At 34.7% G+C, this 11,860-nt stretch overlaps 2 protein-coding genes across 5 annotated transcripts in view; one reads left to right on the forward strand and one right to left on the reverse strand.

Moving 5' to 3' along the window:
- The first annotated feature begins 137 nt into the window (after window positions 1-137).
- LOC125053597 lies at window positions 138-2,244 on the forward strand. Its single transcript, XM_047655021.1, has 3 exons — window positions 138-611; window positions 720-944; window positions 1,186-2,244. The coding sequence occupies exons 1-3, from the start codon at window positions 325-327 to the stop codon at window positions 1,337-1,339; spliced, it is 666 nt and encodes a 221-aa protein (XP_047510977.1). The 5' UTR covers window positions 138-324; the 3' UTR covers window positions 1,340-2,244.
- A 232-nt stretch (window positions 2,245-2,476) lies between these two features.
- LOC125053595 (calcium release-activated calcium channel protein 1-like) overlaps window positions 2,477-11,860 on the reverse strand; it is a 37,345-nt gene continuing 27,961 nt past the window's right edge. For 3 of the 4 annotated variants that reach the window (XM_047655018.1, XM_047655014.1, XM_047655016.1), the window contains 5 exons: window positions 7,330-7,519; window positions 6,681-6,831; window positions 5,683-5,946; window positions 4,069-4,170; window positions 2,477-3,454 (listed from right to left, as the gene is read on the reverse strand). In XM_047655018.1, coding sequence (XP_047510974.1) covers window positions 3,306-3,454; window positions 4,069-4,170; window positions 5,683-5,946; window positions 6,681-6,831; window positions 7,330-7,519 — 856 coding nt within the window. In that variant the 3' untranslated portion in view covers window positions 2,477-3,305. The remainder of the gene's footprint in view (window positions 3,455-4,068; window positions 4,171-5,682; window positions 5,947-6,680; window positions 6,832-7,329; window positions 7,520-11,860) is intronic. The other variant, XM_047655015.1, reaches the window with a different exon arrangement.

An 11,860-nucleotide genomic window follows, 5' to 3' on the forward strand; every position in this document is an offset into this window, starting at 1 on the left:
AGATATAGTATAGAACAATACCGTAGTCCGTCTACGGTTATTATATATTTATAACTGTAAAATCAAAGATGACGACATGTCGAAATGTTTACACTTTCTAAGTTTTCTACGGCAATAGTGGAACATAAGTATTCAAAAATAGCAACTCTGTTTATTTGCTCGGTGCCGTCAAAATATAGAAATTTCGAGGTGTCATTTGTCAATCTGAGTTCGGGAAAAATCTGATTTGTTTATTGTGTTAGAAAAGCTTTCCCTAATTACTGCTGTTTTCTACGCGAACCATATACATATAATTGTCTGCAATTGAGTTGAAAACTAATCGAAATGGATATTTATGGATACGCTGCATATCAGTATAATCAGTCAGATGAACTGGCGACGCAAATGTTTGCTCAACAAGCTCTTGCTTCCTCAATACAATATCCCGATTCCCATCGTGCCTTACCAGGACAAGATGCGCACACGATGCCAGTCCCCACGGGAACACCGTGGAACGTTCAAAGTCTACCATGGAGCTTGCAATCTCCTCCTAACCTTGTCCACTTTACAGCGCAAATGGATAAGCCACTGTTACATTGTAAGAGAAAAAGTACAGATTTGGAACCCGTAATGTAAGTAAATGCTATCTATTTTCTCTTATATTCAAATTAATCTTTTGTTATGCATTCTTAATGTTTTTGGATATATTTATTTATATTTCTTTTTTTTATAACTTTTAGACCCTCAAAGCAATTAATAACAGAGGAAAAAATGGCTGCCCATTTGAACAGTCTTCATATATCGGCTGATTATACACAGCATTCACTGGCATCTGAAGATGTAATGGAACTGGCTGTAGACCCTGTGTCTATCTCTGAAAGATTAAAAGGACATAGAATTGTGCTCTCTGAGGATGTGAAGAAGTTGAAAGATGAGCCTTTATTACCCCCAACACTAATTGAAAGGTAATTTAAGCAGCTGTAATGTGTGTATTTTTAATTATGCTTAGTCTGTGGTTTAAGACCATGAGAGGCTTGAATGGATTATGAATATAAAATATTTTTCAAATACTAAATATAATTGTAGCACTATTACTAACACTGTACTTAGTGACTCAATATATAACTTGTTGAGTTTTCAAATACATAGTATATTATAATAAGCAAGCCTATACTCGTCATCTAAAGAATATTAAAAAAATTACAGCATTCAAAAACCCCAAATGTCCCTAGTGGTTTGGAAGCCTCGTGAAGAAATCCTTAAAGGTACGGACGAAAAATCGGAACAAGATGAAGAATTCAAAAGAAGAAATGGTGTTCTTGTGCCACCAGAACCTTCAGGAATGGATGTTGAAATGTGATCTTTGTAAGTTGTTGTAATATTAGGAACTGATTTGTATGGTATAATTTAGTCATTAGTAGTATAAGTAACAAACTATTATAATTTTTTTTAATACACATTGATGGTTGACTATTGATATGGTTTTATCAATATTTCCTACAATATTATATGTTCTCTAGTGATGCACATATTTCGTCTAAATGTAGAAAATTTTCATTAAAGTTTTGCCCCTAAAAGGTAATTCTACAATATGTAACACTCATATAAAATAATTATTTCATGCTATTTAAAGAAATAATTTACTTCTTATCTTGTTTTTTTGCATTCTAAATTGGTTTTTTTTTTCATTTAGCAGACTAATGAGTTTTAATTTATGGTATTTAATTGTCAAATATAGTTATTTAAAATCTATAATACAACATTGTAATACAAATTAGTAATTAACCCTACAAAAATCCACATAAAAAATTCCTCTTACCTAGGCAAAATCTGAAACAAAAAATACTGAATGTCAAACAATCGAAAAAATCACGATTTTGGCTATTACAAGTATACCACAGATGTTTTTTTTATAATTTTACAGCCTAGAACGAAATAGGTTGAAAGTAAATATACAGTTTGCTTAAGACTATTAAATAGTTTCGGATTTCGCCTTACTTAAGACTCAGAAAGATCAGAAAAAAATCATCTATGATATTTGAACTCATTGACTTGACTGCAGTTATGAATGTTGTAAGTCCAATATTTTGAATTAATAATAATTTCCTAATACTGGTTTTGTGTTAGAAATTCTTACAAAATTTAATTTTTAAAGTTTAAGTGTGTAAATAACTATTAATTTTGTATTCTTGTTATATTAGGTATGTAAGATCCAATTAGGCTTTATTTTTGTCTTCTTTAAGTAATAAAGAAAGTCACAATAAATGATTATTTTTTTTTCTTAAAAAAAAAAGTTTGATATCTTCGGCCATGGACTCGTGACAAGTCAAGTTAAAGACATACATTATTTCATATTTCTTTTTACCGTGCATGCAATTGTCATTTTATATCGTAAATGTACCGCACATTGACATAGACCTTTGTCTATAAAATCTCAAAATGCCAAGCTGCTCCTCGTTATGTAAATAATGAAATAGATTTAAAAAAAAACAAAAACCTTTATAGAAAATATTTTATTAAGTTAAAATTGTCCTATCACAATTAAATTAATGCTTATCAATATGAATACTGATAGGGAATTTTATTACATTGGTCCTTTTTTAACTAAAATACTTATCACAATATGGACAGTCATACAGGGCAAGATACCGCCCATTTTTGAACATATAAGCAAGTTATTATACATTGATCAGAACCTTAATTGAGCTCTGCAAAACTTAAAAATATATTTAAAAAGCACTAGAGGGCGTTATATCCTTCATTTTGTAGAGGCTAAGTTTAGAATAATTTGCTTGGGTCTTAATAAATGTGGCCGGTACAAAATTGTTCTCAAGGATGGTAAGAATGTGTAGTATCGTGAGTTTAATTAAGTATTAAACAGATAATACTACACATGAAACTATCAATGGTCGCGTAAAACTAAGTTTCATACAAATATTTGACAAAGAATAGTTGAAAAGCGACTGTCACTTGTTTTTAATTGGTCAATGGCCAGCCAGAATTTATAGTTTAGTTAACGGTAGTGTTCATTTGTTGAATAGTAAATAAAACTTAACTATAGATTATAAATATTCGTTTTGTCGTTGTTTTAGAATTTATCGAGTCAGATACAGAGGTTTTTAAGAGCCATCTAAAAATGTCCAATTCTCCATAAAACATTTGCATACAATATAGTCTTTGAAACCCATTGTTGGTACCTAATCTTGGCTGCATACATAATTTAATAATTGATTTTTTTAACATAAAGGGTTCAAACGTTTTAATTTTGAAAAAGTTAACGAATATTTTTTTATACATTTAAAAAAGGTCGATAATCACAAATGGCTTCAGGGGTACATGTTGACCTTAACAGTGGCAGTGTCGAGGTCTCTCTTCATATTTTCCAGCTGTTTTATATCTTGGACGGACGTTTCGCATTTCTGCACAACCAGGGAATGGTAGAAGTGTATCGCGAATGCCACGAACACTATTAAAACTGCAAGAAAAACAATTCAGTTACGTAAATACCGATAAAAACCGTCAAAAATGACAAATTTAAATAATTAAATTTATTCGCTTTTAAATGCCATATGTCGGCAATTTATACACATTAAATTTTTCGAATTTTTCACATAAATTTTGAGGTTATGTGAAAAATGTGTGAATACAAAAGTTTTAGATCTTTTTATTACCTACAACTTTGCCATTTAACTTTCTTCGATAGGACTTTTAGTTTTGCCGGAAATCGAGATAAACCGTTTTTTACCCTTAAAACTATATTTTTAGTCAATGTAGTATTTAAATATAATAAAAGTGGATTTTGGTTTCTTTTCAAATCCGACATTGTTCTACGATCATGACGAGATATTTGTCAGGGCCAAAGTATAGAAATTTCTCGTCTCTGTTTGTGTTAGTGTGTTTGTTAAACCAATTCAACCCAGAGCCTGTGCATTTAAATCAATGGATTTTACTTTCTGCGTATATGGCTAAAAATTGGCTGCTGAACGCCAAACACGTGATGATAATCTAACATGTAGACTTTTGAGGTTGAAAAACTCGGAGTTTATAAGTTGCGACTATAGTTATCAAAATATTTGATGTAAATTTTACCTGGTATAACAATAACAGTGGCTGCGGTGGCGGCTGCGAACGAATAGTCCCAGAATTTAACCCAGCAGAGAATAGCTATTTCCACCAGAAACAGAAAGAGACCTGAAAATACATTATTAATTAATTGACGATATTTCATACAAAAAGCGGTATCACAAGATGGCGATGTAGATGGTGGATTAAACTTTGTTCTATAATATCGGCTATCGAAAATAAAGAGAGTAGTGTTGTAGTAGCTTAAGGAAACTACCCTCATCCACAACGTTCGTAAATTTAAAACTACTCTTTTACCCACTTGGTATACTTATCAGCCTTCCCTTTGATTACCTAGCGCATTAGATTAAGCAAAGGTTAGTAATATAGCTTACATACTAAGGGTATACCAGTTCGAATCACGGCTGTTTTTTTTATTTGCAATCTGCCCTAAGGCTATGAGCGAATTTTTTCTGTGGTGCTGTCATGTGGAGCGACTTCCCATTGGAAGCATCTACTCATCTTCTGTCTAGAGCTACTGCCGGTCTTCTAGCTCTAGAATATGGTGACGGTTTAGTCACATACTGTCTAATGGTGAGTTGGCGAGCAAGTTCATTCGGGTGACAGCTTAACCGCTCTTTGTATTTAGCTGCCAGTCTCCGGATTTCCTCTTTGATAGTTCTCATTTTAAGGTGTTCGTGAACTTCGTTGTTGGTTATGTACCATGGTACTTTTGCAACTGCTCTTAGGATCTTGTTCTGTTGTCGCTGTGCACTAATGGAATTTTGGTAAGTAGCTCCTCCCCCTACGGCGAAGGCAAACAACGTGAGGACACCGGCATGTTTTAAATGCAAAAATCTAAGGATAGGAGTTAAAGCGCCACTAGATTATTATTGTTAACGACAACCAAACGATTTAAAATGATTCTGGTATTTTATTATTTAACTAACATTTTCGAACAATGATATTTTTTAAACGGAAACACTTAATATCCTGCTGCCACGCAACTGTCACGAGGCAATAACTAATAAACAATAAAGAAACTTAACGAATGAATATTAACAATTTTAACTGTTTTTAGATGTTTACCTACATTACAATATACAAACAAATTATGACTTGCCATTATTACTTGCGTTTATTATGTCTACTTAACAAGTCGTAATATTTACTGGTTTAATGTTTTTTGAAACCATGATATTTAGTATTTTTACATATATATTGTCGCTATACTACTTGTGGTTGAAGCTATATATCTACCATATCTTGCCATTCTTCGAAACTAAAAAATTAAGTGTTTTTGGAGTTGAAAGTAATATTCTGATATATATGTCACCGTAAAATTGTAAACACCGTTAAATTGTAATCTATCTCGCGAGATTGTAAACAAAAAAGATTGATTGTATCTACCGAATAATAATACGTTAAATTGTAAGCAGTACGTTGAGTTCACAATCTTTCGACAGTTTACAATCTCGCGAGATAGATTACAATCTAACGGTGTTTACAATTTTACGGTGACATATACATGCAAATTTCTAAGTGATCATATTCATTCATCACATTTGCTATTTACATCTTAGTTGCCGGATCTAATCCTAATAGAGCATGGGGCAGTTCATCTTTAGGAAAAAAACTTACCTAAAACAGTACTAAACGCCCAAGCCAGCTCAATGAAACCCCTCATTCGTTCGTGTGGAGACTCCCGCAGCGCCCTTGACGGACACCCTGGCTCCATTTTGCTCACTGCGTCGATATTGGGTAATAGATACGTGGATATCATCAAAGCGAAGATATGTACAGCAACTAATACTGTTGTACACACCGCGAACATAACGAATAGCCACTCTGGTACATTGGTCGGTTCGTTTATTTGTAGTTCCACCATTGCTACCATTGCAAAACCTGGAATTAGGATGTGGTGTTGTAGCGACGATAACTTTAGTCAAGATTTGCAAAATATCAATTAAATTAATATTAAATATCGTTGTCATAGTGGGCCTGCGACTGTAGGTTCTTCTTGAGCGCAATTCACGCTCGTACGGGAAACTTAAAGTGGAAGTATGTCTTAGATTAAAAAATTGTGTGAATTAGGTTATAGAAAACTGATCACCTACTTGCTTATAATTTTCTTTTTAAAAGATCGACGAGATCCGACGTGAACATGCAAATGATACCTGACTGAGTATGAGTAGATACAAAAGATTTTGCAAATTCTGTTGGATTTCTATTTATGAAAAATATTACCTTTAAAATTTTGAATACTAATGAAATTAAAAAAAAACGTCGTTCGAATTAATTTACGTAAAAATATCTATTAATTATCAATTTATAAAAAAAAAAGACTACCACTTTTTTGTAACCGCTGCAAAGCCACAAGACTCAACTATAAGTTTCTAGTATTCGTTTAATAAATATCTCACCTACCTACTAATTTATTTTTTCATGTTAGTGATATTTAATGTTTTTATTTGAAATAAATCATTAAATTTGTCCGAGGCCTTAAGGAATACTTCAATATATTCTATGAAACTGAACTAAAAATGAGTTTCTTTAATGGGTTCTTTAAAAAGATACCACGGCGCCAACTAAAATTAACTTGTGTAATGTGTATTATCAGTATTAAAAGTTTATCATACCAGACAACAATTCGGACGTCGTGGCTGTGGCTTTCAGTTTTGCTCTGGACATATGTAGTCTTCGCCAGGACAATCCGTCTGGCGACCCAGGCGCCAGCGCCTCATCGTTCCAGTTATTTACAGGCATCGCTAGGGCCACTTCGCTTACACTCTATATTAATAATAAAGTAATTGTAAAGATTTTCACTTGCTTATCCCGAAGAAATATAATCCGTCTTCCAAGGACGTAATTATTTATTTTTCATTTAAAATTATACATTTAAAGGTTTCTTTTTAGTGAGCATAGTATTTTAATAGTTAATCGAATAATTAACCGCATTTTAATGAGGTTAAAGTATATAAATAAAGTACATTAAAATGAATATACTCTCACTTTGTAGAGTCCTACCCTCTTATTCATAAAAAAAACTATTTTTGCACTGTTTTAGCTAAAGTTCACTTTCTTCATCTGTCAAATTATATTTACAATGTGTATGTTTCATCTAGACTGATTACTGAATAAGTGGGTATTAGATAAGTATGAACCTGTCATTAGAGGCGCTTACTTCTCCCCACCATGAAAAATCTGGCCAAGTTAAGTGCCGAAAGTAATTTAACACCCAAGCTATAGACGCGTAGGCGCACTATAATAAATATTTGTAATACTTACTCTAATGGACTGGTTGCACTGGCATGGCATGTAACCAGGGCTTAGCAGCACAGTCGCCGCAGATTTGCTGGCCAGCATATTGGGCGTTATACTTCCATTGGGTGTGCTACTGCCTTTGTTACAATCGTACTCGAGGCTGTGGGGAGCGGTCACTGATATTGTCGGGCTTTCTGTAGTCGATTTTAATCTGCTGAAGAAAAAATGTTTTATACGTTTTAAATATAAATACGACCTCCATCGGGACCTTAATATAGAGGCCGTCGCCACATTAATAAAAAAGACTGCTGGAGCCCACGAACATAGGCACCACCATCACGTGAATGTCGAGGCTATTCAACTCCTTGACACCACGGGCCTAGTGAAAAGACTTAAAAGAACAAAACCACTAACTAGTGAATTAGTGGTAGTGCACGTCAGTATTAAATACACAGTGAGTGAAAGAAAAAAAATAGAACACAAGAACAGAGTGTCTTCCCTTTAATAGAGACTGTAAGTAGTGTTATTGGACACTTATGTAAAAATCCTTAGCTAGGTTAGACATTACTTATTAGTCTTAAGTTAGCTAGATTGTAATGTTCCATGATGTCTTAGTAAAGACACATGTATAAAATAAAATAAAATTACTTATGTACGCGCGTAAGAAGTTATACTTTGGCATTATTAAAAATAGTGTTTGATTGCATGCAAATAATTAATTACAATTAAATAATCAAAGACTGGAAAAGGAGTCATTATAGTCAATAAAGTTCAGTTTACATTTGAAAAATTAAATATATATTATTATTCTCTTACATTAAGTGTAACATAAATTCTATTATTATTCGAATGTTGTTTTTAAATTATTATTTATTTATTTACCCTTCGTTGCAAATGAAAGAAACACAATACATAAAAATTCTATGGGATGCAACGGGCGGCCTTATCGCTAATAAGCGATCTCTTCCAGGCAACCCTAGTTAAGAGAAAAACTTAAAAAAAATAAAAAAGAAACATGCGTGCGAGAAGTGCAGAATCCTTAATCTAAAGTAATACAAACTAAAAACTTAAAAGCTAATCTTACAAATACATGGACAGCAAATAGTGATGTAAAAGGATTTACATAAGAATTATACAAGTCACGATTGATGAGGATAGGATAAGGTTAAGAAATGATTATACAGAAGAGTTTTAAAAGATGACAGAGAGGTAGCCAATCGTACGGAGTCAGGCAGCGTATTCCACAACTTAATGGCGGAGATCGTGAAAGAATTGCCTAAGAAGGATGAAGTGTGGGATGGAATTTCCAATAAACATCTATTAGAAGAGCGTAACATATAGTTAGAAGGACCTAAGAATTTGAAGTGATTTTTGAGATAAGAAGGGGTTTTCGGATTGAAAAGAATTGAGTATAGAAGTTGAAGAAGATGAGCGTGACGTCTGAATCGAATAGGTAGCCACCCCAGCTGCCTGCGGAATTTAGACACATGGTCATATTTTCTAAGACCAAATATGAAACGTATGCAGAAATTCTGCAGGCGTTCGATCTTGTCAAGAAGCTCTTCGTTCAAATCAGAGGTGCATGAGTCCGCATAATCAAGAATAGGAAGCAGAAGAGACTGCGCTAACATAGTTTTAGTGCGGATAGGAAGGAAATTAGAAAGACGTCTCAGAGTAAAAAAAGCGGCGTAAAGTTTACGGCTGATCTCCTTTACGTGATGACCCCAGGAAAACGTTTGGTCGAAGAAGACCCCAAGGTTTTTAACAGTCTTATTGAGGGCCAAGGCCACACCGTCAAGGTAAACACCAGGGAGCTGAGCCCATTTGACTCTTGAAATAAAGAAAGGGCTTCCGATGATAATGACTTGACTCTTGGCAGGATTAATTTGAAGACCAAAGTCTTTACTCCAGTTGGCTATGTTTTCAAGATCATCATTCATCGCCTGTATTGCAAGAGGAAGCTCATCCAGTGTAGACTGAACATAGATTTGGAGGTCATCAGCGTAAAGGTGATAACTAGCGGATAGATGTGCAGTCAGGGTATTGATAAAGATAGAAAAAAGAAGAGGTGAAAGAACGCCACCCTGCGGAACACCAGCACTTATACTATTCCACTGAGAGTAAGCATCATTCATTTTAATACGCTGCCGACGACCGTTAAGATAGCTATGAAACCAGTCAATAGCGGATGGACAGATATTCATAGAGCGAAGCAACCCAAGCAGAATTTCAAAGTTCACGGTATTGAAAGCATTGCTAAAGTCAAGCAGAGTGAGAACAGTGAGCTGCCCACCATCCATCCCTCGGCGAATGTCGTCACAAACTTTAACCAATGCAGTAGTCGTGCTATGACCCGGGCGGAAACCCGATTGGAGAGGGTCTAGAATTGAGTTTTTATTCAGAAAACCGCTAAGCTGCGAGTGTATAAGGCGCTCTAGAGCTTTAGATAGGAATGGTAGAATAGAAATGGGCCGGAAGTCAGAAAAGTTAATTGGATCGGGCCGTTTGGGAATAGGAATAACTAGACTATCCTTCCAAGAAGTAGGGAATTTACCACTAGTAACTGAATAATTAAAAATATGAGTAATAACATGAAGAATAGCTGGCAAGATAGGTAAGATCATAGCACGACTAACTTGATCGCATCCGACAGCATCCGACAAGATAGACAGTATGCAACTCTCCACTTCGCGCTCGGTGAATTCAGTGAAATTAAAAGGCATGAAGTTTGGAGTTGGAAGAGAAGCTAGATTATTGATTGTCTTCCTAAGAGAACACTTATCGTGGGCAGGAGAACAGGTGAAGTGAGAGTTAAGGTTGTTTATATCTATTGCTGAAGAAATAATATTCTGTGCCGATTTGCCAATCCCCAGGGTTTTGAGGAACTTCCAGATTTTTGTGGTGTCGCCATTGGATACTGAGTCGTGGATATGTTGCCTTTGAGCATCACGACAGCGAGTATTACAACGATTGCGAACTACTTTATATTTTTCGCGCTCCGCGTCAGATTTGGCAGTTCTCATTTTAGCTATGGCTCTGTTTTTTTGGTGAATCAATCTTTTTATCTCATCAGAGAGCCAGGGAGCAGGTAAATGTTTAAGTTTAACACGTCTCAATGGGGCGTGCTTATCGTAGAGGTTTGTGATGGAAGAAGTGAACAACTCAACTTTGTCGTCGAGGTAAGCTAAGTCGTACAGACCACTCCAGTCAATTTTGGATGCATCACTGAGCAGGCTATCATGGTCGATTCCACCAAAGCTGCGACGCATAACTACCGTGGGCTTCTGTTTGGGTGGCTTCGCTTTAAAGGAGAGATAGAGAAGGTCATGGTGAGAGAAGGCGACAGCAGGAAGTTGCCCATGCATAGCATAGTAATTATGTCCAATGCCGTTGCATCTTCCGTGGGCAACTTCATTCTGTTAATTTTGTGTCACTGCGCGCGCATCGTAAAATTTCACTCTCATCAATTTTTCATAACGCGCCTAAAGAAGTATAACTTCAAAAATCTAAATACGTCGCCAACAAATAAATTACGAAATGGAAAATTTCTTGGAGGTGCTGCTGTGGCAGTAGACTTAAACTGTTTAGTATAGTTTTAATAATTGTGACTTTAAAACATGGGATAAAACGGTTCGTTAACTTTAATATTGAAACAGGGTAAGAAATAAACGTCATATAGTTATATATATTATTAGACGCTGGCAGTGATATTTGATCCTTCACAAGTGATGAATATGGTAATTCATATTTACTGAAATTGATAGGGTATTGAATACATCCTATGATCTGATGTAATAATAAACTTCACAATAGTAAATTGTAGATCTGTATTTGCGATTTTTGAGCAACCTTGGAAATAATAAATGAAATGTATAATTCTAAAAACTCGTACTTAATACCATACTAGGAAATACTTGAAGTACTTAATACTTTGTTGGTTTTACTGTTCACCACTGTCACGATTATGAATAATGACTTATGCTAGAAATAATTTAATAGTGTTTGATTGTAATTGCTTTTGTTATCATGTTGTGGTATAAACTTTGTAAGCGAGGTGGAAATGCGTTTGGCACTCATAGTAGATACACTTCACGGCTCACCAAAGACAATTAAAGTAACTTTTCAACTTTTACTTATATGTCTTTGACCACACTCAAAGGGTAAGATTTACAGGGTCGGATTTAGGGGAAACAACCATATAAAACACTAGTTAACAACTTTTTTGATACATTTTTAAATGTTTGTTATATACTAAAAGCATTTCCTTAGTTTCACAATAAATTATCGATTAAAAAACTCCACTGAAAAAACTTCTTCGTTTTATTTGGAAAATATTTAGGACCAAGTGGTCTTCACTCCATTGTTGCCCTAAGGCCCCCAGACCTCTAAATCGGGCCCTGAAGATTTACAACGAGACTTAGCGCTAACGTAACGTCTGACTACCATACGTATAAAATGTATAGGATGTTGACATACAGGAGTCACTTGCACGACCTCTAATTTCACCCTTCGAGGCATACGTGATGTTAGCTATCCTAAATAAATGGACCAATTA

Source organism: Pieris napi, chromosome 11 (genome assembly GCF_905475465.1).
Source record: "Pieris napi chromosome 11, ilPieNapi1.2, whole genome shotgun sequence".
Taxonomy (NCBI): domain Eukaryota; kingdom Metazoa; phylum Arthropoda; class Insecta; order Lepidoptera; family Pieridae; genus Pieris; species Pieris napi.

What these genes read in the sequence shown, in the direction of transcription:
- LOC125053597 (XM_047655021.1), top strand. Translation starts at nt 325, where the DNA reads ATGGATATTTATGGATACGCTGCATATCAGTATAATCAGTCAGATGAA. An exon ending in ACAGATTTGGAACCCGTAAT is followed by an intron (nt 612 to 719) that starts GTAAGTAAATGC and finishes TATAACTTTTAG; the next exon opens with ACCCTCAAAGCAATTAATAA. An exon ending in CCCCCAACACTAATTGAAAG is followed by an intron (nt 945 to 1,185) that starts GTAATTTAAGCA and finishes AAAAAATTACAG; the next exon opens with CATTCAAAAACCCCAAATGT.